The 27,510-nt window shown below is 39.7% G+C and overlaps 2 protein-coding genes across 2 annotated transcripts in view; one reads left to right on the top strand and one right to left on the bottom strand.

Moving 5' to 3' along the window:
- LOC131402525 (5'-3' exoribonuclease 2-like) overlaps positions 1 to 27,510 on the top strand; it is a 231,669-nt gene that overhangs the window by 201,150 nt on the left and 3,009 nt on the right. The window contains exons 3-9 of the mRNA XM_058537228.1: positions 15,147 to 15,221; positions 15,308 to 15,441; positions 15,539 to 15,596; positions 15,680 to 15,787; positions 19,900 to 19,944; positions 21,391 to 21,522; positions 26,080 to 26,198. Coding sequence (XP_058393211.1) covers positions 15,147 to 15,221; positions 15,308 to 15,441; positions 15,539 to 15,596; positions 15,680 to 15,787; positions 19,900 to 19,944; positions 21,391 to 21,522; positions 26,080 to 26,198 — 671 coding nt within the window. The remainder of the gene's footprint in view (positions 1 to 15,146; positions 15,222 to 15,307; positions 15,442 to 15,538; positions 15,597 to 15,679; positions 15,788 to 19,899; positions 19,945 to 21,390; positions 21,523 to 26,079; positions 26,199 to 27,510) is intronic.
- LOC131402530 (adhesion G protein-coupled receptor E4-like) overlaps positions 796 to 27,510 on the bottom strand; it is a 494,190-nt gene continuing 467,475 nt past the window's right edge. The window contains exons 2-4 of the mRNA XM_058537232.1: positions 5,698 to 5,877; positions 3,335 to 3,430; positions 796 to 1,004 (exon numbers count right to left, since the gene is read on the bottom strand). Coding sequence (XP_058393215.1) covers positions 894 to 1,004; positions 3,335 to 3,430; positions 5,698 to 5,811 — 321 coding nt within the window. The 5' untranslated portion in view covers positions 5,812 to 5,877 and the 3' untranslated portion in view covers positions 796 to 893. The remainder of the gene's footprint in view (positions 1,005 to 3,334; positions 3,431 to 5,697; positions 5,878 to 27,510) is intronic.

A 27,510-nucleotide genomic window follows, 5' to 3' on the forward strand; every position in this document is an offset into this window, starting at 1 on the left:
GAGCTGGTGAAGCAGAAAAACAATGCAATCCTTTGTCCAGGACCTAAAATTTGAACACAAAATTTCTTCAAATGAATTATGGCTTCTCTTGGCTGCTATGTTAACATTTACCATTGTTATAATCAAACACTGTTTTTAAAATATTGTCTAGTAACAAAGTTATCCAGGCATTTAGTAATTATAGTGCTGAAAAACATGCCTAAAATCCAATAAGTTTAGAAAATAAATTAGAAATGGTAAAACAAAGAAAAGAAGGCCAAACCACTGCTGTGATACTCCAAGCTGTTTTAGTTTGGGAGCATTTACATGAGGACATGTTCGAGATGCAACTAAGAAAACAAAATTATATGTTTAACCAGGGTACAGGATAGGTTCCAAAAAGTCATCAGGCAATGAAACCAGGGAAGTGCCGATGATCAGATCACAAGATGCTTCCCAGTGACTATGCATCCCTAAGCAGGGATAGTGGTGTACTTTTGCATTGCAAGAATGCAACCCCCTTTTTTATACTTATTCTTATGGAATTATTAAGTTATGCAAATATTCAGTGATGCAAGATCTTTGGGAGCATTAAATGCAACACAGAGGTCAGAGAGGCATCTGTGAGGTGAATCTAGATGTCAGCCAATCAGCTTTGGGCAAGATGGTAACAGCTGGAAGAAGAAAATCCACTTATTTCCCTCGTCATTAAAAAAGATTCTTTGAGCATTTAATTGCACGTCATGTACAATACTGGATTCTGGATCTAAGATTCTCCCATGTGCCCCCTTCTTTCTATGGAGATAGAAGCCAAAATAGAGGAATACATCAGCACTCATTTTCACAGGAAAGATGGATGGTGGCGTTGTTCTCATCCATATGTGACCACGGGTGGGGCGCCGTCCATAAACAGCTCAGCTTCCTGTTCTTTGCCAAGAAACAGTGACAAGATGAATCTGAGGCTGTGGTTGGACAGATGCAGCGTCTCTTCTGCGATAGGATTCTGATGACTTCCCCAGTTCCTCCTACTTGAGGGGAAGAATATGGAGAAAAAGTTGAAGAGAAATGAACACCTCAGAAATTAACTAAAACTTCTAGCATGCCCAGAGATGACAAGATAGAATTTCACTAAGGTCCAAAGCTTGGTTAAGAGGTCCTGAATCTGACCCTGTTTACAGCCTTTTTCCTACAAAACACCATCTATGATGGTATCTTTATTTTATTTTATCTTTTTATGAACATTTACAGTCTGTTTGTAGTGTGGAAGGCCACATGCTAAGCATATGACCTCATTTAATCTTCACTCTGAGATAGATACTATTAGTACCCACATTTTACAGATGAAGAAACTGAGGCACAGAGACAGTAAGTGGCTAGTGCAAAGTCACACAGCCTGGAAGTGGTGGAGTTGGGATTTGAACCCACACACACTTGGGCTACATTTAAACATGACAGTGACGGACCCCTTAAATGCTGCAGAGGATCAATGATGCTTATAAGATTGAATATGTGCTTTCTAGAATATAAAGTGTTGTCCAAGGATGAGGGATTATAATTATCTGCTTGGCGGTAGTCATTGGGTTCACTCAAAGCAGTGGTTCTCAAACTTAGGTGTGTATGAGAATCACCTAGAAAGCTAATAAATTACAGAGAGACTCAGACTCATTCAAGTAAGATGGAGTATTACTTGTTAGTATTGTTACTAGCTCTCCAGATGGTTCTGAGAACCACTGAGCTAAATACTCAAATTTTCCTAATGCAAAAAGTTGCTTTTCATTCTTGTCTTGCTTGGAAGATATAGGACAAGAAACAGCATTGCCTACAGGGCAATATTAAGCATTTCCCACAGCAACTGTCCTCATGGACTTCCAGGGGCTATTCTCTTCAGCCCTTGCACTGAACACTTTTGGCGCCAGACTCAGATCCTCTTTCCCAGGCCAGCACACCCACACTGCAGCTGCTGTGAGTTTCAGTTACTAATGACTTACAGCTGCCTCCTTCTCCAGAGAACTGCCTGTAGTCAAAGGAGCTGCCTCTCCAGAAAGGTTAAACCCCATTCCACAAAGGGCCAATGACTGAATGACACGCGAGCACAAAATGCTGGCCACCCGTCTCAAGGTGTTTCCAATTCCATGTTCAATTCACACTCCAGAGTCTCCCGTGGGATCAGGCAGAAGCCAGACTCCACCTGGGTCCACACCACTGCTGATATGCTCCATCCTGCCTCCCTCACTCTTCTTCTTCTCTTTCTCAATGAATCACAAGGATTCTAATCTCTGTTTTAGGTTCTAGTTTTGAAGAACTCAACCGAAGGCAGCCCTCCAGGAGACAGCTCGGGAGTGAGGGAACAAGATCACATGCAGGATGAGGAGGAGGTGCAGTGGCTCTGCTGGCTCAGCCTAATGTCCTGAATAAAGCTTGCATCTCCTGTGACAGCTCCATGGGCACAGCCCCTAGGCCACGGTGTGGGACCAGCTCAGTTACAAGAGTCATAGCAATCAGGAATCTATGGCTTACCACCAAAGTGCTTAGAGTGTATTCATAGTCCTCTCCATCCAGATAATTTCACAAACCAGGGGTCATTTTCATCAGATACATCCATAAAGTTTTTACTCAAGAGTCAGCTTCTCATCGAGGCCCCTCATTGCCACTTATTTAAAAACGAGCTCCTCCCACTCCATGCATTCTTGATTTCTCTTCATTGCTCTTTTTTCTATAGCTTATATCACTTTGTAACATACTGTAAAATCCACTTTTTGTGATTTATCGTTTGCCTCCCCCCTACAAGAATGTCAGCTCTGTGAGGACAAGGATTTTTGTCCATGTGTCCACTGCTCTATCCCCAGCACCTAAACCAGTGCCTGGCACATATTAAACACTCAATAAATATTTGTTAAATGAATTCTGCTAAATAAATTTAAAAATTTTTGCTAATTATCATTGGATATTTGTGGATGGACTGAAGAAAGAGAGAAAGAGAGTGAGAAAGAGAGCAAGAAGAAAGAAAGAGAGACAAGAAAGAAAGACAGAGAGGGGAAGATGGGAAGAGAGAAGGAGGGAGAGAGAGAGAGAGACAGAGATAAATAGAGAGAAAAAGGAAGCAAGGAAAGGAAAGGAGGGAGGGAAGGAAGGAGGAAGAGAGGATGGGTGGGAGGAAGGATGAAGCGAGGGAGAGACAAAGAAAGAAAGAAGATCTCTTCTGGTTTTGGTCTCAAAAACCAGAAATTTCAGCTGTTTAATGCAGGAATGTAATGCAAATTCTCTTTTCTTTCAGATCAAGAAACCAGGAAGCTCCTGGTAGCATGAGATGTTGGGTTCAGACAAGGACATGGCACCAGAGAAGAGCTGATCTTACCATTTTGGTGTGGGTAGATGAGGGAGACACTTCAGTGCTTTCAATTTCAACCCCTTTCCTCATCCCAGTAAACCATTTCCTGTATTCCATTCGCACCTGAAAGTTTGAGGAATATAGAGGCTTGTGTTACATCCAGAGCTTGGTTCAGGAGACAAGACCCTAAAGTAGGAGACTAAAGATATACATCTAAGCCCTACTCTCTACTGCTCTTCCATTGGTTTTCTGTATAATCTTGGCCATGCTTATGTTGATTCATTTTATTTAAAGTCAACTTCCTCAATTGTAGAAAAGCTGCTTACTAAATGTCAGACACCATATGGACTCTATATATGGTGGTGGTGGTGATGATGATGATGATGATGATGAAGGTGATGATGGTGATGACAATGATGGTGATGATGTGGGTGAAGGTGATGAAGATGGTGGTGATGACGGTGATGATAATGAAGGTGATGATGGTGATGACAAGGTGCTCAAGATGGTGGTGATGGTGGTGGTGATAATGAAGGTTATGATGCTCATTATGATAAGGATAATCAAGGTGATGATGAAGATAAAGAAGGTGGTGATGGTGATGATGATTATGATGATGATGATGATGATGGTAGTAATTACGAAAGTGATTGTGGTCATGATAAGGATGATAATGAAAGTGATGGTGGTGTTGGTGATTATGATGATGAAAGTCACCAATTATTGAACATAGCCATGTTCAAGACACTTTATAAACAATGTATCATTTAGTTCTTACATGAGCCCAATGATGAAGGTGCTTCTCTTATCCCCAATTAAAGGTGAAGAAGTTGAAGCTCTTGGAGGTAAACTGACTTGTCTAAGGTCACAAGGCCAGTGTTCAAAAATCATGTCATTCTTACTCCAGAGCCATGACACTAACCCCTACACTAAACCACCCCTGTGATTCCATCAGTTGCCTTCTTTTAACCTCCTCGACATGTTCTTAAAAGACATTTAAGCATTTAATACTCAACATTATTTCATCAAGACACTTAAATTGTATTTTACTTCTTCTTTGTGTGAAGAGTTCCAAGCATTAATAAGGAGATAAAAGATGAAAGAGAAATTAATGAAGTGTTAAGATGGTCTCTTTGCCAATCTTAATTGCTGGTGGTTCCACTTAAAAGCAAAGGAAAAAATTCAGGAAAACTGTTCCCAATCTTCTGTAAAGAGTAAAATTATAATAATGACCCTCACTGGGAACTTAATATGTGCCAAGAACTGTGCTAGGAGATTTACATAGCATTATTTCATTTAATTCTCAACTCTGGGAGGTAGGTATTGCCACATTTGTGGATGAGAAATCCAAGGCTCAGAGAGGGTAAGCAACCTGTCCAGGGTCACACAGCAACTCACTCAGTGGAAAAATTGGAATTAGAGCTGAAGTCTCTCTGAGTTTGTGGTAGATTATGCCAAATATTCCAGTGCCCCTCCCTATAGTTCACCTCACTGCTGGAGGATTATTCATCTCTCTGGTGAATTCAAGTATGGCCATGTGACTTATTTTGGCCAATAAAAGAGAGCTAAGCTGTGCTTTGCCATGATCTCCTTTCCCTTTGCCATAAGAATACCAACGTTCTAAAGGAGGGCTGCCCCCTCAGCCTACAACCCAGAGTGAAGACAATGTAGTCCAAGCCACAGCTATGTAGCTTGAGTGAGAAGTAAACCTTTATTGCTGTCAGCCACTGAAATTAGAGAGGGAGGGGCTATTTGTTACTGCAGCGTAATCTGCCTTATCCTGACTCATACACGCTCTGCTATGAACTGAATTGTGTCCCCCCAAAATTCATATGGTAAAGCCCTAACCCCCCAATGTGACTGTATTTGGAGATACGACCTTTATGAAAGTAATTAGGGTTAAATGAGGTCTTAAGGGTTGAGCCCTGATCCGAGAGGATTAGTTATCAATTCCTTATAAGAAGAGACATGAAAGCCCTCTGTCATTCTCTCTCCCATGTAAGGACACAGTGAGAAGGTGGCCATCTGCAAGGCAAGAAGAGAGCTCTCGTCAGAACCTGACTGTACTCACTCTCTACTCTCAGCCTTCCAGCTTCCAGAACTGTAAGAAGATCAATTTCTGTTGTCTAAGCCACACAGTCTATGATATTTTGTTATGGCATCGCAAGCAGATGAATGTATGCTCTTGAGAGATATGTCAGAAAGCTAAAGGTTAGAATGCTATGAAACCCAGCGCACACGGCATACCCAAGCAGCACCTAAATGCTCTTCCCATAATCAAGACAACCCCAAAATACAAACACAAAAGTTCAGAGAGGAGTGAGAATGTAAACAACCATTCAGCAAGACTTCGGGACTAGGCTGGTGAGAGACGGAATTATTAGCCTTACCTGGCGATTAAGGAGACAGTGTATCACAAAGAGAAACCCCCCCTGCAGGACATTGATGATGCTGAATGCGTAGGCAACGACTGATCTGATTGTCTCCCCGACTTCTTCAACCATAAAAATCCAAGGCCCCGAGGACAGCCCAGGATAAATAGCTGAGTGATGGCTTTAAATATCATGACTCTGAAAAGGAAAAGAGTAACAATAACTACCATTTATCAGATCCTCCCTATTTGTTGGGCACTGTGCTAATGCTTTGCATGCATTGCCTTAGTGAAACCTCACAACAACCTTGTGTGGTTAAGTAACTTACAAAAGTCCTACTGCTTGAGGATGAGGCAGAACCCATGTTTTCAGTCACTGCCTCTGGGAGGAACGCGTTCTCCCACTCTTTGTAAGTGATTTATCTGCAAACTTTTACCTGGACCTGTTGGAAGATTTGTAGAAAGTGCCTTCTAGACATTTGTATTGAAAAATTGAGATGACGACGATACCATGACTTCAGAACATACCGCCGGGTTGGGTTTCTTCAAACAAAAATTGTGTTTGGTAAAATGAACTGGTGCTGTTGATGGCAATTGGCTGGAGGAGTTGATGCGCATGTGCACGCATGCACTTCCGGTCGACGGCGCGCACGTGGGAGGAAGTCCCGGTGCCGCGGCTGCCGCTCCCGCCTGTCTCTTCTGGTTACGTTCGTCGAGGGCCGCGCGGCTGCTATGGGAGGCCCGGCTTTCTCTCGCTGGCTCAGCCGCAAGTCCCCGTCCATCCTTGTTGACTGCGTGGAAGAGAAGGTGAGGAGGTGCGTGGCGGCAAGCCCGGAGCCCCAGCGCGTCTCGGCCGCGGCCCTCGGGACCCGCCGCCTGTCCTCGGGGTGCCGCGCCGGGCCCGCGCTGCTCTGTGGGCCCCGCGGGCGGCCGCGGCCCAGACACGCGGTTGGTCGCCGACACTCGTTGTCGGGGCCCTGGGAGAGCGGCCTCGGCGGGGCGAGGGCCGAGCGGGGTCTGTGCTCGCTGGAGGGCTGCTCCTCCCCTGCCCGCTTTTTCAGGCCCGGCAGGCCCCGCCCGCGGCTGTGTTTCCTCTCGGCGCAGCGCGTTTCGGGTTTCAGAACAGGCTCGAAGGTGTGGGGCTGCGCACGCCTGGCCCGCTGAGTTAGCTGGGGAGCGAGGCGCACGTGTTGACCCCAGCCTCTCACAACCTTGTAAAGTCACCCCCCGCGGCGAGCTTTCTGTTGTTTACTGCCCGTGCTCGAAAGGTTTTCTCCTGGTGTGAAAGGACTGTTGTTGCTGTTTTAGATCCTACGGTGAAAGCAGCATCTTAGAAACGTCTAGGACGAGACAGAAGTCTCATAAGTGCCCCCTTCTCTAGGTGCCCCGACTGCTGGAGAGAAGGCTTGTTGAAATTTTCAGAATTCCTGGATGCACTTAAATACTTTGTTGTTTGTTTGTTAATGTGTATGTCGACTTCTGGCCATGATTGAGTTTTCTCTTTATCGTTCCCGTGATCCCGTCCGAGTTCGATTTTGTGCTTGGAATTTCTGGATTGGGAAGGTTCAGCGGCGCTTCATGCCCCTCGCCCCTTCGTTTCTGAAGGAAGTGCCCGTCAGTCACAGTGAACTGCATTCTTTTGCTGAGGTTGGTGAGATCTTGATTTTTACTTAGCTCCTATCCAGGAGGAACCGAAAGCCTGGTTTTGACGGCAGTTTCAGTATTCCTTGTGTTTTTCCCAAAGAGAAAGTGTTAAACTGAATGCTGGTTTCCTTTGTTTTTAAAACTTCCATCAAACTTGACTTGCATCTCATCCCATTTCTACTCTGTAGAGATAACCATTTTTAACTGTTTTGGTTCTGTCTCTAGATATCATGATTATGCCTGATTTATTGGTTTTGGATCTATCTATTGAATTCTAGCTATGATAGAAGAGGATTTCGTCACTTATGCGGCATCCCCTGCCCCATTCCTAATAGTAAATCACTGTCTTTATTTCTTCTCTTGGTAAGCTTTATAAGTTTGAGTGATGTGTCTTTTTTGTTACATCTTCTATATAAAGTATCCCTTGACTTCTCACTTTCTAAGGTTAGGTATTAGCTTTTCTACCTCTGCTGCTCTTACTCTTCACCCCAAGCTTGCCAGCTGTCCTTTTGCCTTGTTGGCATCCCAAATTAAATTGTCAGGGCTTTGGCTATATATGGGATTGTTTTAAAAGCTGAAAAATCAAATAGTATTGTAAATTCTTGTCACTTTCCAGATTCAAGTTATGCTGTGATACTGTTTCTTTTCTTGTGCTGCTTTTGTCTTTTTCTTGGTGGTCTCTTTCTGTTTCCCTCTTTATACGGTTCCACATCCAAACTCGCTGTTTTATTAGGTATTCTATCAAGTCCTCTTTCTTCTTGGAGACTCCTTCTTGAGGTCTTTATTTCTGTTGCTGTCACACCTGGTTCTTTAGGCTTGCTGGAAAGCTGCTTCCTGAGATTTTTAAAAATTCCTTTCTTCAGTTGAGGGTACTATTTTCTGATCATCTTTCTTGGCCTAAATCCTTCCTTGGTTTTTATTCTCAATTGAATTCTTAAGAAATGCTGTGCGGGGTGTGAGTTTTCTGAATCTTTTCTACCCTTGTACATATGAGTGGTCATTAGCTAGGCATCAAGTTTGAGTCTGCAAATTAGTTTCCCTCAAATCTTTGAAAGTGCTGTTCTTTTGACTTATGTCATCCAGTATTTTTGATGAGTTTTTTTTTTTTGTGAGGAAGATCGGCCCTGAGCTAACATCTGCCAGTCCTCCCCTTTTTGCTAAGGAAGACTGGCCCTGGGCTAACATCGGTGCCCATCTTCCTCCACTTTATATGGGACGCTGCCACAGCATGGCTTGCCAAGCGGTGCGTCGGTGCCCGCCCGGGATCCAAACCGGCGAACCCCGGGCCGCCGCAGCGGAGTGCCAGCACTTAACTGGTTGCACCACCGGGCCGGCCCTTTGATGAGAAGTTGAATGGTAATGTGATTTATTTATTTAACCGATGCTTATGTAGTATTTAACACATACCAGGCACTGTTCTAGGCACTTTATAGATTAATTTATTAAATTCTCATAACAACCACATGACTACTACTCCTTACTATTATTATTATTACAGATGAGAAAACTGAAGCACAGAGGGGTTAAGTAACGTACTCAGGGTCACTTGGCTAATACATGGCAGAGCCATTGTCAAAATCAGGAAGGCCATGCGCTTAATTTCTATGTTCTGCTTTCGTTCTTTTGTAGTTGATCTATTTTTCTTTCTGAATGTTTTCAAGATCTTTATCCTTGATAGTGTAAGTGTTCATGATTAGGTACTTAGGTATAGATTTTTTTAAAATTTCAGTGTATTTTGATCGGTGCTTGGCTGACTCTGAGGCTGAGGACTTGTGTTCTTCAGTTCTAGGGAATGATCCTTGATTGTTTCTTGACCTCCTTTTTCACTGCCCTCTCTGAACTCTGGATCCTGGTCCTCCTAGACTGGTATATTTTTCTTTCGTCTCTCTGTTCTCCCCCTCCTCTCCTCCTCCTCTTGCAGCTTTATTGAGATATTATTGACCTACAACAAACTGCACATATTTAAAGTGTACAGTTTAATACATTTTGAGATATGTGTACATCCATGAAACCATCACCATAATCAAGATAATGAGCGTCACCTCTAAAACATTCCTTCTGGCCCTTTGTTATTCCTCCCTACAACTGTGTGCTGCCTGTCGTTAGTCAACCACTGATTTGTTTCTGACTCTGTAGATAAGTTTTCATTTTCTACAATTTTATATACATGGAATTATATAATATGTACTCTTTGTTTTACCTGGCTCAGTTACTTTCATTCAGAATAATTATTTTGAAATTCACCCATGTTCTTCCATATATCAATAGTTCATTTCTTGTTATTTTTGAGTAGTAGTCTGTGTTGTGCATGTATCACATTTTGTTTGCTCCTTCACCTGATTGAGGAACATTTGGATTGTTTCCAGTTTTGGGCTATTAGACAAAACACTTCTGTGAACATTGGTGTACACGTCTTTGTGTGGACATGTGCTTTCATTTCTTTAGAGAAAATGCTCCGGAGTGAAACGGTTGAATTGTGTGGTAGGTGTGTGATTATTTAAAAACTTGCCAAGCTGTTTTCCCAAGTGGTTGTACGATTTTACATTGCCGCCAGCGTGTGTGCGGGTTCTAGGTGCTCCACTCTCTCTCCAGCACTTAGTCTGGTTAGTCTTTTTTAGTTTTAGCCGTTCTAGTCTAGTATTATCTCGTTGTCGTTTTAATTTTCATTTGCCTGATGACAGATGATGTTGACCATCTTTTCAGGTGCTTATTTGCGTGCTGTATATCTTCTCGAGCAAGGTGTCTATTCAGATCTTTTGCTCATTTTTAAGTTGGGTTGTTTGTCTTATTGAATTGCAGAGTTTCTTACGTGTTGATATATCTTTTGCAGATATTTTCTCCTACTCTGTGACTTACCTTTTTACTTCTTACCAGTGCAAAGAACAGAAGTTTTTAATTTTAATGAAGTCTGTTTTATATATATATATTTTTATATTTCCGCTCTTTGTATTGTATTTAACAATCTTTGCCAAAGCCAAGGTCACTAAGATTTTCTCTTGTGTTTTCTTAGAGATGTTTTATAGTTTTAATTCATCCCATGGTTTCTGTTTTTAGTTTTTTAATATGATGAATTACAATGATTTTGAAATGTTAAACTCGCCTTGCATTCCTTGGGTAAATCCCACTTGGTCATGGTATATTATTTTTATATACTGTTGGATTCAATTTGCTAAAGATTTTTTCATTTACATTTTTACATTTATGTTCAAAGAGGATATTTGTCGGTAGTGTTCTTGAAATGTCTTTGTCTAGTTTTAGTTTTTGAGTAACCTTGGCCTCAGATTGAGCTGCGCGGTATATACCCTCCCCAGTTTTCTGCAAGGGTGTGTCTAGAATTGGTGTTATTTCTTGCTTAAATATTTGGTAGAATTCACCAGTGAAGCTTTCTGGGCCTGAAGTTTTGGGGGAAGGTTTTTGTCTACAAATTCAATTTCTTTAGTAGATATAGAGCCATTCAGATTATCTATTTCTTTTTGAATGAGCAGTTGTAATTTTTAACTTTCACAGGTTTTGTCCATTTCATCTGAGTAGTCAAATGTGTTGACAAAAGTTGTTCATAGTATTCCTTATTATCCTTTTACTATTGATAGAAAATGTGGCGATGTCACCTCTCTTATTTCTGATACTAATTTTGTCTTTTCTCTTTTGTTCCATTAATAGTCTGGCTAGACTGATCTCAGAGAACTAGCTTTTGGTTTCATTGATTTTTCTCTGTTGTTTCTCTGTTTTCTTTTTCATCAACTTCTGCTCTTATTTGTTTCTTACGCTCACTTTGTGTTTAGCTTGCGTTTCTTGTCCTTATTTCTTAAGGTGGAAACTTAGGTCATTGCTTTGGTACATTGCATTTTCTCTAATAAAGGTGTTGAGTGCTATAAACAGCCTTCTAGATACTGTTTCAACTCTATGCCACAAATAATGACATGTTGTGTTTTCATTTTCATTCAGTAACCAATATTTTCTGATATCCTCTTTGACTTCTTCTTTGGCCCATTGCTTATTTAGAAGAGTAGTATTTAATTTTCAAATATTTGGGGGGTTTTCCAGACTTTTTTTCTGTTATTGATTTCTAATTTAGTTCCTCTGTCAGAGAACATGCTTTGCATAATTTGAATCTTTTAAAAGCTTATCTGAGTTGTTGTATGTCCCAGAATATGGTCTTGGTAAATGTTTCATTTTGACTTTAAAAAGATATATGTGCTGCTGTTATTGGGTGGAGTGTTCTATAAATGTTATCACGTTTGTTGATAGGATATGAAAGACTTGAAGAACATTTACTGATTTTCTGTCTCCTTGTTCTGTCAATTATTGGTAGGGGTGTGGAAATCTCCTATTATAATTTTTTGGATTTGTCTGTTTCTTCTTTTAGTTCCATTGTTTTTTGCTCCTTGCATTTTGAAGCTCTTTTATTAGGTACGTAAATGCTTAGGATTGTTATGTCTTCTTGATGAATGTACTCCTTTATCGTTATAAAGTGGCCCTCTTTATCTAATATTCTTTGCTCTGAAGTCTACTTTGTCCAATATTAATGTAGCCAGATCTTTTGACTAGTGCTAGCGTGGTCTATTTCCATCCTTTTACTTTTAGCCTGTTTGTGTCTTTATATTTAAAGTGTTTGTTTTTGTAGGCAACATACACTTGGGTCTTGCTTTTTTATAGTTTGATGATCTCTGCCCTTTTTTTTTTATTGTGGCAAAATATACACAACATAAAAATTGCCATTTTAACCATTATAAGGTTTAGAATTCAGTGACGTTAAGTACATTTACAATATTGTGAAACCATTGTGACTCTTCATTTCTGTAACTTTTTCATCATCCTAAACAGAAACTCTATACCCAGTACACAATAATTCCCCGTTCTCCCTTCTCCCCTACCTTCTGTCTTATGAATTTGCCTATTCTAGGTACCTAAGATGAGTGGAATCATATAGTATTTGGCATTTTGTGTCTGGCTTATTTCACTTAGCATGTTTTCTAGTTTCATCCATGTTTAGCATGTATCAGAGTTTCATTCATCTTTAAGGTTGACTAATATCCCATTGTATGTGTTTATCACATTTTGTTTGGACACTTGGGTTATTTTTACCTTTTGACTATTGTGAATAATGCTGCTGTGATCATGCGTGGACAAGTATCTGTGTGCCACATCAATGCTTTGGGTGTATACCTGTGAGTGATTCCTGCTTTCATTTCTTTGGGTGTATACCTATGAGTGGAATTGCTACCTCATATGGTAATTCCATGTTTACCTTTTTGAGGAACTGCCACACTGTTTTCACAATCTCTGCCTTGTAATTGGGGCATTTAGAACATTTACATTGAATGTGATTATTGATATGGTTAGATTTAAATCTGTCATCTTACTGTTTGTTTTCGGTCTCATCTGTTTTTTGTTTCCCTTCTCCATTTCTTCTTCTTTTGGTTTAAGTATTTTTTATGATCTCGTTTTGTCTCTTTTTTTAGCCTTTTAACTATTAATTCATTCAACCATCAATTTGTTCACTTTGTGTCCTTGGCTCATACAGTCCTCCATTCGTTAGCTTTCTGATCTTGGGAAAATGACTTAAACTCTCCTAAACTCGAAAGAACTGGAGCTTCTTGCATTACACCGCACTGCTCCCTACCATCTCTATCCTCTGGTCATTTCTGTATGAGAGCTGAAATAAGGCAGAGTGTCACCTTGTTTGACCTCAACTGGAACGTGTGTGTTGATAGACTGAAATTTTTCACTGCTCTGCTCATGTTTGCGAATGACCATGAGAATGCTGCAAATACTGATTTGGGATTCCAAAAAAATTTTAGTGAGTAGGTGAATTCACAAATATGGAACTTGTAAATAATGAAGATCAGCTATATATGTACCACATAGGGTGGTTGTGTGGGTTAAATCAATTAATACAAGTTAAGTTCTTCAAACAATGCCTTACACAGACTCATTTGATGTTTCAGAAGTTTATTTGGTGAGTTAGTTTTTAGTAGTTTGTATGTCCAGGTATAAGTGAGGATATTTTTATGTCTAATTTTTGGTGACATTGCATAGTGTAGAATTGTGCTCTTTTCATGTGGTGAAATCCACGTTTCCTACCCTCCTTTTTTCCTATCACTCCACTCATCTACTTCATTTAGTCCTTTTTTTTTTGCAAACATGCAGGCATGGCTTTAAGGGCAGGAAGGATTCATAATGAACAAAAGCGATGTTGCTCCCTGACCCTACATTCTGCTTTCTTCAGTATGATGTTTTTTTTTTGGAGCTGGCTACTACATTTTTGAGGCAGCTTTATTGAGATATGATTCCATATCTCAATTTTTTTTTGAGATATGATCTCATATCTCTTTATTGAGGTATGATCCCATACCATACAATTCACCCATTTAAAATTTATAATTCACTGGGTTTTTTTATATATTCGCAGGTGTGTAACCATCACCACAGTAAATTTTGGAATATTTTCATCACCTCAAAAAGAAGCCTGAACCCTTCTGCTACCATCCCTTTATCCCCTACCCTGTTTACCCCATCCCTGAGCAACCACTAAGCTACTTTTTGTCTCTATAGATTTCCCTATTCTGACTTTCCTGTGAATAGAATCATATAGTATATGGTTTTTTTTTGGCTGGCTTCTTTCGCTTAGCATTATATTTTCAAGGTACATTTATGTTGTAACATATAATACAAAATATACCATTTTAACTATTTTTAAGTGTGTAATTGAACAGCATTAAATATATTCAGGTTCCTTCATTTTTAAAATAAAGAGAAGACTATTTTTGATTAGATTTTTTACCTACTTTCTCTGTTCCCTCTCATAGAAATGTGTCTTTGAAAACTCTTTAAAGACACATTCCAAAGCATGCATGTGCTCATTCTTTCTACTCTCCACTTTTTCTAACATAGCTTGTAAGTATACGAGGCTTAAGTCTCATAGGTAATAATGTCCATGGCACATGATTTGTTTGTACAAGTAATGTTTCAAACGGTTATTCTTAAAAGGAACTACAAATCAAATATATTAAACTTGTTGATACTTTCAACTTCTTGATACTTTTAAGTTGCTCCTAGTTTCTGCATATTTTGGGTTCACTTGATTATATCCAGTCTCTAAAGAGGTTTCTATCTGTTTTAAGAATATGGTACCTCTTTAAAAGACATAGTGAGTGAAAAGAGCAGGTAAGAAATATACTGTATGCTCACAGAGAAGGGTCTAGAGGCATACACATCAAAATACTGGTTGGCTATCCGTCAGAGATTGGTAAACTCCAGCCCTCTAGATTTGGCCTATGAGCTAAGAATGGTTTTTACTTTTTTTTTTATTTTTTACTTTTAAAGGAAGATTAGCCGTGACCTAACATCTGTGCCAGTCTTCCTCTATGTTGTATGTGGGTTGCCGCCACAGCACGGCTGACTAGTGGTGTAGGTCTACGCCTAGGATCCGAACCTGTGAACCCTGGCCGCTAAAGTGGAGCATGCCAAACTTAAGCACTATGCAGGGGGCCGGCCCTGGTTTTTATATTTTTAAAAGGTTGTAAAAATAAAATAAAACATGAAAGAATATGCAACTGAGACCCTGTGTGTCCCGCACAGGCTAAAATATATATATTTACTATCTGGCCCTTTGCAAAAAACATTTGCCGATCCCTGGTCTAGGTATGATTGGGATTGTGGGTAATTTTTATTTTTAAAATGGTTTGGTGAGTTCTTTTTTTATTTAGTACTTGTAATATTAAAATGGATCTTGCTTTAAAAAAAGCTATAATGTTCGTTTGGCTGGAAAAAAATTACAGGGTTTAGAGTAGACTTCTTTAATCTTTACTCCTTTTGTTGCAGCACGATGAACTTGCAGATAGTCTTCCTTGTGCAGAAGGAGAGTTTATCTTCCTTCGTCTTAATGTTCTTCGTGAGGTATGTGGCAATAATCACTTGAATCAGCCCTCTAAAGCAGAGTGCCATTTCATAGCTTTAATGGCAGCATTCCTTTTTGGTTGTAGTATTTGGAAAGAGAGCTCACCATGGCCAGCCTACCGTTCACATTTGATGTCGAGAGGAGCACTGATGACTGGGTCTTCATGTGCTTCTTTGTGGGAAATGACTTCCTTCCTCACCTGCCGTCGTTAGAGATTCGGTATGTGTGTTTGTGTGGGTTTTTAAACTACTGTTGTAGCCTTCTTGCTTACAGTGCGTACTGGTCCTAATACATAATGTTTGTTTCCGGGTGGCAGGGAAGGTGCAATTGACCGTTTGGTTAACATATACAAAAATGTGGTTCACAAAACTGGGGTGAGTTCATTCTTGAATAATTTCAAAACAGAAGTATTTGCTTTTATAAGAAGATCATTTTACATGTATTTCATCACTTACAGGGTTACCTTACAGAAAGTGGTTATGTCAGTCTGCAAAGAGTACAGATGATCATGTTAGCAGTTGGTGAAGTTGAGGATAGCATTTTTAAAAAGAGAAAGGATGATGAGGTAAAGTGTTTCTATTGCAGTAGCTAAATTGCTCCTGTCTCTAATATGCTGTGATGATCCTGTGATTGTACTTTTAACCTCTTTGAGTGCGTTGTTATAGTGTATCAAACGCCAATGTAATCATGAGTGGCCAGTGCTTTGATTATTTTATAAAGGCTGTGATGCTTGCTGTGTGGAACTGTGTATTGCACACTGTGTGAATTGCACTGTAATTTTTTTCTCTCTTCATAATCCTGATTAAGATAAAAATCCAAACACGTGTCTGATCAACGGGATGTGAAATGAGGGTTCCAAGACTGGAAGGATGCTTGGAATGAACTAGTGGATGCCATGTTTTAGAGGAAATGTTGATGCTGTGGAAGTCAGGTGAAGACCTAGAAACTCTGTACTCTGGTAGTGGAGTGTAGGGGCCTCTGGGTTAGATAGCATCAGTCTAGGCAGAGGGTTGCAGCTCTGAATAAGCAATTAAACATAAAAGAAAGAAATAAAATAATAAAGCACTTGGGAATTGATGACATATGATGGAGTGAGTGCTTAGGTGAGAAGTCCAGTCTGGCTTAGGCAGTTGGGAGTGTGGTTGGGCCGTTCATGAGACAGCAAGCATGGGGGTAGAGCAGGTTGGGGTGAGGACAAGGTAGAAATTGAGGTTCATTTTGGAGATACTGAGTTGGAGGGGTCACAGGACACCTGAGAGGAGGAAAGTCCGTGAAGCAGTTAGATGGATATGTGTAAAGCTCAGGGCAGAAGTCTTTTGGAAGGAGATTTGAGAACATTAGCAGAATACTTCACGTCATGAGTGTGAAGTTGAAATCCCTGGAGCTTTGTATGGAGTTCAAGTGCCTCCAACAGAAACCTTAAGAAGCATGGATGTTAAGGAGAAAGGGGAGTCAGTTCTAGAGAGGTGGGAGGAAATCCCTGAAGAGATGAGAAGCCACTGGTGCTGCCGGAGGCGTCAGAGTGGGATAGGCCCCTAGTCCATGGCCAGGGGTTCAGAGGTCCTGAAGAGTTAGTGGGGTGGAGGGGCAGTAGCCTGGAGGCAGAGTAGGTTGCAGGGTGATTGTGAAAGAGTGGCAAGGGAGGCAAGCAGTGGGTAAAATGAGCAGATAGTAGCTTTTTAGAAAGAGAGTGAAGGAAATCCTTTTAGAAACTGATTTTATAAAAAGTCATATGGCTATTTTGAGCAAATAGCAACATAATAATATTGCTACATTGCTTCATTATCTCCTAACAGATTAAAACATGTCATTGCATCTGACAAGATTTTATATTTTCTTCAGCTTTGTATGCTATAGCTAGTGATCTCTTTTTTAGAACCTTGGGTACCATTTTATATACCAGTGTGAGTAGACTGTAAGTGTTCTTTTTAAAGCCTTTGGTACTTGATAATCTTCTGTGATGGCAAGAATTTTTCACATGTAAAATTTAAATAGCATAACTGACTTTGTCTAGGATATCAAATGTCTATCAGGACAGCCATTTTTAACTAAGCCTTCAACAATTATGGTGGCTCCACCTGACCTGCTGCCATTTATGCTTAAGAAAAAACTACACATACGGTGTAGTACTTGGTGTAAAAGCCTCACGTTAGAACAGTCCTTTTATGTGGTTTTAGGTTACTCTGTACTATTAAGTATTGGTGATATTCGCCATTAGAGTGGGATGTATGAGATTTGATAGATACCAGAGTGCTTCAGATTTGAGTAATAAAGTTTCCAGCTGGCCTGGCAGAGAGGGCATTTTAAAGCTTTGGATCGTTTTTGGTATCCCTGACATCATATGATGTTTGTCAGCATAGTTGGACATCGGTGAAATTTATGAACCCTCAGAAATTCAATATAATAGTATCTAGGTGTGTGTATTTTCCCAGGAAGTGTGTCTCCGGCTTTTGACAGACTTCCAAAGGAGTTCATAGCACACAAAAATTAAAGATCAGTAAAGTCCAACCAGGTGTGCCTATTTTGCTTATGTGTAACTACCACCCTTAGAAATAGGTATTTAACTGACCAGCAGAATACATGGTAAAAGAGGAATACATCAATATTTATTATTAAAGTTGAGCAGTTAGGTCAGAAGTATGATGCTTTTTATGTTATGAGCTTTGATGTTTGCCTTTTGTCTTGCAAATCTTCTTCATTTATTCAGCATATATTTATTAAGTGTTTACCGTGTGCCAAATAGTATTCTGAGTGTTACTGATACAACAAAAAACAAAAGAAAAAAGCAGACAAAAATTCCTGACCTCATAGAGCTGATATTCTTCCACGGGAGATGGACAGTAAACACAAAAACTAAGTAAAGTGTGTAATGTGTTAGAGAGTGATAAGTGCTGTGAAGAAAAAAGCAGATGAGGAAATATCTGGGAAGGTGGACATGAGGAGTTCTAGAAAAGATGCAGTTCTAGAAAAGATGACTAGAGAAGGCCTCACTGACAGATGACTTTGAAGGATATGAGGGAGTAATCATGCAGGTGTTTGCAGGAAGAGCATTTCAGACAGAAGGAATAGCCAGTGCAAAGGCTCTAGGGCAGGAGCTTACCCAGGATGTTCAGGGAACAGCAAGGAGCCAGTGTGGCAGGCAGAGAGGAAGCAAAGGGAAAGTAGTAGGGGTAGGAGAGGAGGTCAGAAAGATGGTGGAGGGCCACATCTGGTAGGACCCTATAGGTCATTATAAGAACTTGAGCTTTCACTCTGCATCAGTGGAGGGTTTTGAGTATAAAAGTGACAAGATCTGACACATATTATAAAAGGATCACTCTAGCTGCCCTGTTGAGGCTAACTGTATGGAGGCAAAGATAGAAACAGTGAGCCCAATTAGACTCTTTTGCGATAATCCAAGGGAGCCAACATGGTGGCAGTGGAGATTGATAAGAGGTAATTGGATTCTGAACATGTTTTGAAGGTAAAACTAGTGGATTTGGCTGGTGAATTAAATGCTAGGGGTGAGAGAAGGAAAGCTATTAAGAATGACTCCAAAGCATTTTGTCTGAGCAATTGAAAAATGGTCTGAGCTGCTGTGATAAAGAAGACTGGGAGGTACAAAGCTAGGGGTGGGGATGCCATTTGGGGCATGTGAAGTTTGTACACCCAAGTGGAGATGTTGAGTGGGGAGAGGTCCTGACTGGGGAGTCATCAGCACGTAGATGGTGTTTAAAGCCGTGAGACTGGATGATCACTCCCATGAGAGTGAGAGGTCCAAGTACTGGGTGAAGAGGAACGCCAGTATTAAGGTGTTGGGAAGTTGAGGAGTGAAGGCATTCAGCAAGAGTGAAAGAGGAGAACCAGGTGAGTGTAGTGTCCTGGAAGCCAAGTGAAGAGCACGGATCAAGAAGGAAGAGTCACGGTCAGATACGGACTGAAAACTGAGTAATGGATTTCACAGTCTGTGGGTCATTGGTGACCTAGATAAGTTTAAAGATGGGGCAAAAGCTTGGTTAAAGGAATTGGTGGTTTTGCTGTCTTAGGAGGTTTTAAGGTCGTCAGTCACCATGTGTCCAGCATTCAGCCCCTCTCCTGGCAGAAAGCACACATTTCAGATCTCAATAGGGTGTTATATTGCAGGTGGCAGTACTGACTTGGAAGTGATGGAAGTGCAGCTGCTGGTAGAATGACAGTCAGTACAGGACCTGCTGGCCCCTGTTTCAGTCCACAGCAGCAGCCCTGGCCACCGTAGCTGTCGTCTCAGTGCCTTGATGCTCACAGAAACTTGGGCGTGGGAGGAATGCTTTCTGGGGTAAAGGAGGCCTTTGAGTGGCCCAAAGTAAGTGGGGAGTTACTTATTTGTGTCTTCTCTGTATTGGTGGGCTACTTGCTCCAGGGTAAAACAGAGGGTCTTTGTTATGACTCTTGCATTCTTTCCTGAAATGATATCAAAAAATATCTGAAAAAAATTAAGAGGCATAATTAAATTGTATCTAAACTCAATTTAGAATGATCTCTGTCTATCTAAAGTTCTGATAAGCAACACTTTGAACATATAGTCCATTGCCTAGTTTAATTAGTTACGTTTCTGGGGTCTTCCTTTAAAACTTTGTCTCCCAAATCATTCCTGGTAATGTTTAACTCTTACATTTTTGTGTAATTATTTGACAGAATATGTGGATTTTATACTTTTAGGACAGTTTTAGAAGACGACAGAAAGAAAAGAGAAAGAGAATGAAGGTGAGTTTTAATTCATTTCATCAGATTGGCAATAACATACATTTACAATTTGGGAGGAAGATAGCTTTTTATTCCTTATCCAGTAGTTTGTTAGGGACATAATGTCTACCCAGCTGCCTCTTACCTGGAGAAAGGATGCTGGTGTCAGTTTTAAAGAAGTCCTTTCTAAGCTCTAGAGTCTGAGGGGATACACTTGATGGGCCAGAGGGGCCGGGTAGCACTTAGCTATTTGAATTTTTTCCGGTAATTGGGTATTGTTTTTGTAATAAAAATAGTGAGCTCTTTGCATCTTCTTGAAAGTTACTACACTCTGTCTATATCCTTGTCAGGTTACTCTTCCTAGAACACAACACTCGAAACTTTGTTGCTTCTCTGCTCAGAAATTACCAGTGACTCCTTAGTTCCCGCAGAATCCAGTTCTGTCTCAGTCTGGCGTGCAGAGCATACTATGATCTGGTCAAGTTCTCACCCTGCTTTTCCCCAGTTGTCTTCTAAATATAGCAGGTCCCTCCTGACTCAGAGCATTGCCTTTGTTTGGTCCCTCTCAATGGGTTTCTGACTCCACGGCTCCCTCCCATCTTACATTTTCCACGAGGCCTCCCTATTGCTTCCGCTTGTAATCCAGGTTGAGCAGTCCTTCCTTTTAACTCGAGTGCTTCTCGCTTGTGATATTTGTTTGCTTAGTTAATTGCATAACACTTTATAGTCACTTAACTTCCTAAGTTTTTGTTTTTCTTGTCTTCCTTACTGGATTTTAAACAAATGGAGTTTGGGGACTGCCTTTTATTATTATATTTTATTAGAATCGAGCAATTTCAGGAACCTATAAGGGAGAAAAGTAGAGTTATTTATTGTTGCAGGTGGGTTCAAAACCACTTAGATCGGGAAGGGCATGTTTGATGTCTACCTTATGTATTATTATTTTCTTTCAGTCAGTGTCTGTTAAAAAATATCTTTTATCAGTCAGCCATGACTGTCACCTACTGTAGCTATAATCATAGCTCTAACTAATTGGAAACAAAGAGTTAAATTCCATCAAGGTGAAGGATAAATAGAAGTTGTATTTCCTAAGTATAAATCAAACTCTTGGCTTATTTTTTTACCTTAATAGTTATCTTTATTTGCCTAAAATTGTGTCTTGAATGCGTTTTGAAATTGTAAGTGAACATAAGGGAATAACCTAATGAGATTTGAATAGCTTCTGTGTATCAGAAAAGTGTATTATATGTACTTTTATAGCAGAGTTATTAAATATTACAGACTATTGTTTACAGGGTAACTTACCATCAAATCAAACTGTAGACAACCCTGTAATGTTAACGGAAATCCATTTCGTCTTTAAAGAGCTTACAGCAGGGACTCTTTTCCATTGCCTTCATTTCTTCCTGTCATCTAACTGTGTTGTGATTTAATTTTAATTTCTACATTCATTTCCATTTATGTTAGAGAGATCAACCAGCTTTCACTCCTGGTGGAATATTAACCCCTCATGCCTTGGGTTCAAGAAATTCACCAGGTTCTCAAGTAGCCAGTAATCCGAGACAAGCAGCCTATGAAATGAGGATGCAGAATAATTCTGTAAGTAACTTATTTTTATGTAGCATTGAAGAGTGGTGACTTTCAGATGCCTCTTACAGTTGTGTGTGAATTTTATCACTTAGCCTGGAGTTGTTTTGTTTTATAGTTTTTCTCAATTTCTTTTGCCTTGAGATATTTTTAACTCTGTTAAATCCTTATTAATATGAAAATATCTAAATGATGTGAAAGAAAAGAACATACATGTAAATGTGGATAGCTAAGTGGCTGCAGTGTTTCTCTAATGCAGTCGGGCCACAGTGCTTCCTGCTTCCCCAAAGATACTGGGTGGTGATGGTGCTAGAAGCATGACAGGACATCCAAATGTCTCATAGCTAGAGCAAGAGGAGGGTGGTTTTGCTGCCGTATTTCCCCTTTCCTCCCAGGGATCAGTTATGGGCATTTTGCAGAATAGCATTCCTCAGTTTGTTAAATACAGGTACTCCTCACTGCCTAAACTCTCACTCTCCAACTCAGACGTGGAATATATCTGAATACATATTTTAAGGTAGCTCTCATTATCCAAATTTTTTTTAGAGCTCTTTTTTTTCTTGCTGGGAAAGATTTGCCCTGCGCTAACATCTGTTGCCAGTCTTCCTCTTTTTTTCCCCCTCCTCAAAGCCCTAGTACGTAGTTGTATATTCTTGTTATAAGTCCTTCTAGTTCTATGTGAGCCGCCACCTCAGCATGGCTACTGTCAGACAAGTGGTGTGGTTCTGCGTCCGGGAACCGCACCTGGGCTGCCAAAGCAGAGCGCGCCAAACTTTTTTGTGAGGGAGATCAGCCCTGAGCTAACATCCGTGCTAATCCTCCTCTTTTTGCTGAGGAAGACCGGCTCTGAGCTAACATCTATTGCCAATCCTCCTCCTTTTCTTTTTTTCCCCCAAAGCCCTGGTAGATAGTTGTATGTCATAGTTGCACATCCTTCTAGTGGCTATATGTGGGACGCGGCCTCAGCACGGCCGGACAAGCAGTGCGTCAGTGCACGCCTGGGATCCGAACCCGGGCCGCTAGTAGCAGAGAGCACGCACTTAACCGCTAAGCCACAGGGCCAGCCCTGAGCACGCCGACCTTTAACTACTAGGCCATCAGGGCTGGCTTGGTTGCTCCCTATTTATAAACTCAGGAACTGAATGGATTTGCCTCGTGGTATTCCTCCTTATTTGAACGTTGTAATCCAGACTGCAGAAGCAAATCATCTCAGCCAGCAAGGCTATGCTCTGTTCAGTAGCTTCCTGTAATGGCAGGAGACCATGAGTTCAGAGCACCCGGCAGGGCAGCAGCAGGGGTAAGGGAACAGACCGTGAACTAATGTACACAGACAAAAGGTAATCAAAGCTGTTGCTTGTTTCAGGCTAGTAGGCACGAGAGAAAGAGAGAGTGTTGTAGAGGGAGGAAAGATGTTATATAAGGTACAGTATCCTATGTAAACTTTTGCTATGATATATCCAAGGAAATTACATAAGTTGGGATATTTAAATTTCATTATTCTAATAGTTATCCTATTGATGCTCAAATCCTTTATCACAAGGCAACCCTATATGTGAAATTTTTGCCATATCATGAGACTGGTTGAATTTATATTCCCATAAATTCACACTTAGACGTTTTAGGACCTTAGATTTGGAATTTGGAAACAGATTTTGCATCTTCTGAGAGAAGCGGCTGGGGTTTCTGTTGTGTTTTTGTTCTGTTTTTGCTTTCTTGTCTTATTCCTTACACCGTTAACAGAGTGGGATATGGAGAGTCAGTGAAAGGTTTTGCAATGAGATGCTTGTGTAGAATGGAAAAAGCTGATGTCCATCATTTAAGATTATAGTGACTACCGTCCTCACAGAATGAACTGAGAGTGACTAGTATTGCTAACACCACGTTGATGATAAAATGCTTTTTACTTAATCTCAGGGAGGCAGGTAGGTTTAAACTTTGCCAGCTATGATTGCTTTGAGAAAGATTCCAATATTCAGGCTCCACAGGATTAGACTATATTGATTAATAATGTCTGCCATGGGAATAGGAATGGGGAGATTGGTGATTAGGTTGCTTATTTGATCCTGTCTTAATTCTCCTTGACACAGTTATTTCTACTGGAATCTTTGCATAGAGGAGTTTTCATCTAGAATGTGTTGAATTTAAGGAAATCATGAAGCTAAATTACCAGTTTATTTAAAGGAAGCCTTTACAGTTATGCATTTTTGCTGTGTTATTTTTTCTGAGCTGTTTGGGTGTGCTGGGCTCCAGTACTTGACTGGTATCTACTGATGGTCAACATGGTTAATGTTTTATTAGATAGCTTCTGTTTCCTCATAAAAATGTTTTTAAATTTTGCATTCTGAAGTGTAGTTTCATTATATTTGCGACCATTCTCAGTTTAATAAACTTTGATCGCAAAAACAGCTTTTTAAAAAGAAATTTGAATGAATTGGTATGACTCTGGTATGTTTAGGAAAGAATATTTCTGAATACTTTTGTTAGTAGAGATAGAGCAGAAAAGAGAAGCAGATATTTAGCATTAAAGAGCAAACAACTTCTTTTCTTCTTTTTTTCCCTTGAAGGTATATTATTTTTGTTGTCTAAAGATAATTTATATCTTGTTTGTGAATTTGGGAAAGATTGCTTTGTTTACAACTTCTCTGTACTTAGATGATTGATAAGAATATCACTCTCCTAATTTAATCCAAATGGATTAGTGTTGTTTAAAAACTAATAGGGATGACTTACTGAATGGTTAACCGCCATGCACCAGGCAGACAGCTTTGATGTTTTACATATATTGTTTCATTTAATTCTTGCTATAACCTGTAAAGAGATAGAACATTATCATTCCTGTTTGAAGTTGAGGCTGATGGAGGTTAAATAAATTGCCCAAGGCCATACAGCTGTTAAAGGTTGGACTTGGTATTTCAGACTCAGATGTGTCTGCCTGAAAATACCCATCTCATTCTCCAAGTACAACAGTGCCTTCCTGGATTTATTTTTATTGTTTGTGGTTTTTTTTTTTTTTTTTTTTGGTTTTTTTTGGTGAGGAAGATTGGCCCTAAGCTATCATCTGTTGCCAATCTTCCTCTTTTTGCTTGAGGAAGATTTGCTCTAAGCTAACATCTGTGCCCATCTTCCTCTATTTTGTATATAGGTGGCTGCCAACGAGTGTTTTAGGTCTGTGCCAGGGAACTGAACCCGGGCCGCTGAAGCAGAGGGCCCCAAACTTAACCACTAGGCCACAGGGCTGGCCCCTGTTTTCTTTTTTCTTTTCTTTTTTTTTTTTTTTTGATAGTATTAGCCATACAGTATCATGAATAAAATTGATATTATACATTTATTAAAGGAAAGTGTTGTGAGCTCTATGTGAAATATAGTTTTGCTTTGTTGTAACTTTTCTTGGCCTTTGGTGTGAACTACCTTCATGCTGAGGTTTTAGTTACAGTATCATTAAAATAGGCTCCTGAGTTCTCGATTTAAAAATAATTTACTTGAAATATATAATATACTGTGAATAACAGAAGAAAAACTTTACCGTGAAAACATTTTCTGCCACTTAGGTTTTTGGTCATTTAACATTAAAGTTGCAGAACATTTTAATTTTTGTGTGTGTGTGTGTGTGTGAGAAAGATTGGCTCTGAGCTAACGTCTGTTGTCAATCTTTCTCTTTTTGCTGAGGAAGTTTGGCCCTAAGCTAACATCCATGCCCATCCTCCTCTATTTTGTATGTAGGATGCCACCACAGCATGACTTGCTGAGTGATGTGTAGGTGTGCGCCCGGGATCTGAACCTGTGAACCCCGGGCCGCTGAAGTGGAGTGTGTGAACTTAACCACTATGCCACCAAGCTGCCCCTAATTTTTTAGTTAAATATTAAAATACTTTAGGGTGCTACTATGTTCATTGAGTTAGGTACAAAGGGAAGATAATGGTAAATTTAAAGTGGTATCCAAGTCTTTGAAATAATAATAAAAGCTGCATTTTTCTAAGATGACTAATAGATTTTATTTGTACAATGAATTTTAAAACAACATGTATAAAATAGTTTAACAGATATCTGGCGGAGTCTCATTAAACTGTTGCTTTCTAGAATGGTTGTACTAGGTTGAACCACTTACATCTAACTTTATTCTCACCAGCATTGAGTATTTTATGTATTAATTTATATACATATATATATATATTTTTCCCCTTACAGCTTTGTTAGTTAATTGGTGGAAAGTGATCACAAATTCATAACACGAGGGAACCACCAAAGAAAAAAAATGTTCAAGTCCTATAATTAAAAAAAAAAAATCTATGAAATTAAGTTTTTCTTATTTCTTCTGAAGCAGTTTTTACCCTAATGTTCAAATTCTTTTGAGTTTAAGCGTAGGAAGCTTGGTACTATATTATTCTTTTTTGGAGAGGTGGAGTAGGCCAAGATCAGTCTTTATACTTTCTAAATATATTTACCATATCTATTTAATAGCTTTAAAAAAATGTATTACTGTGAAGCATGGTGGTAACAGTAGTTGGATGTAACTTCTTATGTGAAATGAATAATTAAATCCTTCCTCTGTAATGTCCTAATTGTCTACAGAGTCCTTCAGTATCTCCTAATACGAGTTTCACTTCTGATGGCTCCCCGTCTCCGATAGGAGGAATTAAGCGAAAAGCAGAAGACAGTGACAGTGAACCTGAACCAGAGGATAACGTCAGGTGAAGCTATTTTTTGGTAGCACTTTGTTAGCAAATTGCTGAAATAGATGCCGTCTAATTAATGCTATTTAGCTTAGAGCAGCAGTGCCTTCAGATGCTTGCCTGTGATCTTTTTATCCACCAGTAATTAATGTGGAGGGTTAGGGTAGTCAGTAAATTCCAGTGAGATGTGTAAGCTATAGCTGTTAAACCTAAGTATCTAGATTAGAATGCATGCTGGTTTTTGTCCTCCAAGCCGCTTTTCCCTCTGAGACCAGGCACTAGATCGGCTAGACATGAGGTGTTCAGCTCTATGTGATCTGAATGTTACTGTTATGAGATTAAATTTTCAAGCTGCTTAACCCAGAAAGTTCAGTTACATTTGGTTACTTGATATAGTTTGTTTTAATCATCTCAATTGAAAAGTTTCTTCTTTAAAATGAAATATGCAAAAGGCTTTCGGTTAAGAGATAAATGTATTTTTAAAAACCACGAACTTGCATATGCACAACTATATTTCATGACAGAGAAGATTCTCATTAGCTATATACTTAAAATTTATATAGGAAAATTTATATAGGAAAATTGGATTCTTTAATTTATACAGAAGTTTGAGATCATTATATAATAAGATTTAACAGCTTCTTGTGTGATTAAATCTGGATTTGAACCCTGGGCTCAAGTGCAAAGGGCCAACAACCTCAATAATTGTAACTCATTTAGAATTTTGCAAAATGATTTATTTCAAAGTTAAACATTAGTGGTTCACAGCTCATGCTTCTTTTATAGGACGTGGATGATGTGTTTGTATTTATGATTAGAAACTTCAGAAGTGTGATGTCTGGTTCTGTATTTTCCCAACATCTTTTGATGACAGATTCAGAGATCTGTGGTGACTTGTGATTGAGCATCTACCTGATCTGAGTTTTTATCCTCTGCTTCTGCAACTCTTGGAGTATATTTTTTGTTTTACCATGTAGCCATCATGATCAATATCAGCTTAATAGTTAACTTGATTTTTTTAGTACTTTATTGTTTAATTTTGGTGCTGAAGATAATCAAAGTAGAATTGCTTCTATCAAGAAATGCTTGGAGTTCTTAGCATTTATTTCATTAGTAGTTTCTGTAAAATAGTGATATTCAACATTATGGATAGAAGATATTTCTCCTAATTGATGTTCTGTAAATCTTTTGCATGGGGGCAAAGTTAAAATTGATATGGTGTAAGGGCCGGCACGGTGGCACAGCAGTTAAGTGTGCGCACTCCGCTTCGGCGGCCTGGGGTTCGCAGGTTCAACCGCTTGTCAACCCATGCTGTGGCGGCATCCCCTAT

The sequence above is a fragment of the Diceros bicornis genome, unplaced genomic scaffold (genome assembly GCF_020826845.1).
Source record: "Diceros bicornis minor isolate mBicDic1 unplaced genomic scaffold, mDicBic1.mat.cur scaffold_124_ctg1, whole genome shotgun sequence".
NCBI lineage: Eukaryota > Metazoa > Chordata > Mammalia > Perissodactyla > Rhinocerotidae > Diceros > Diceros bicornis.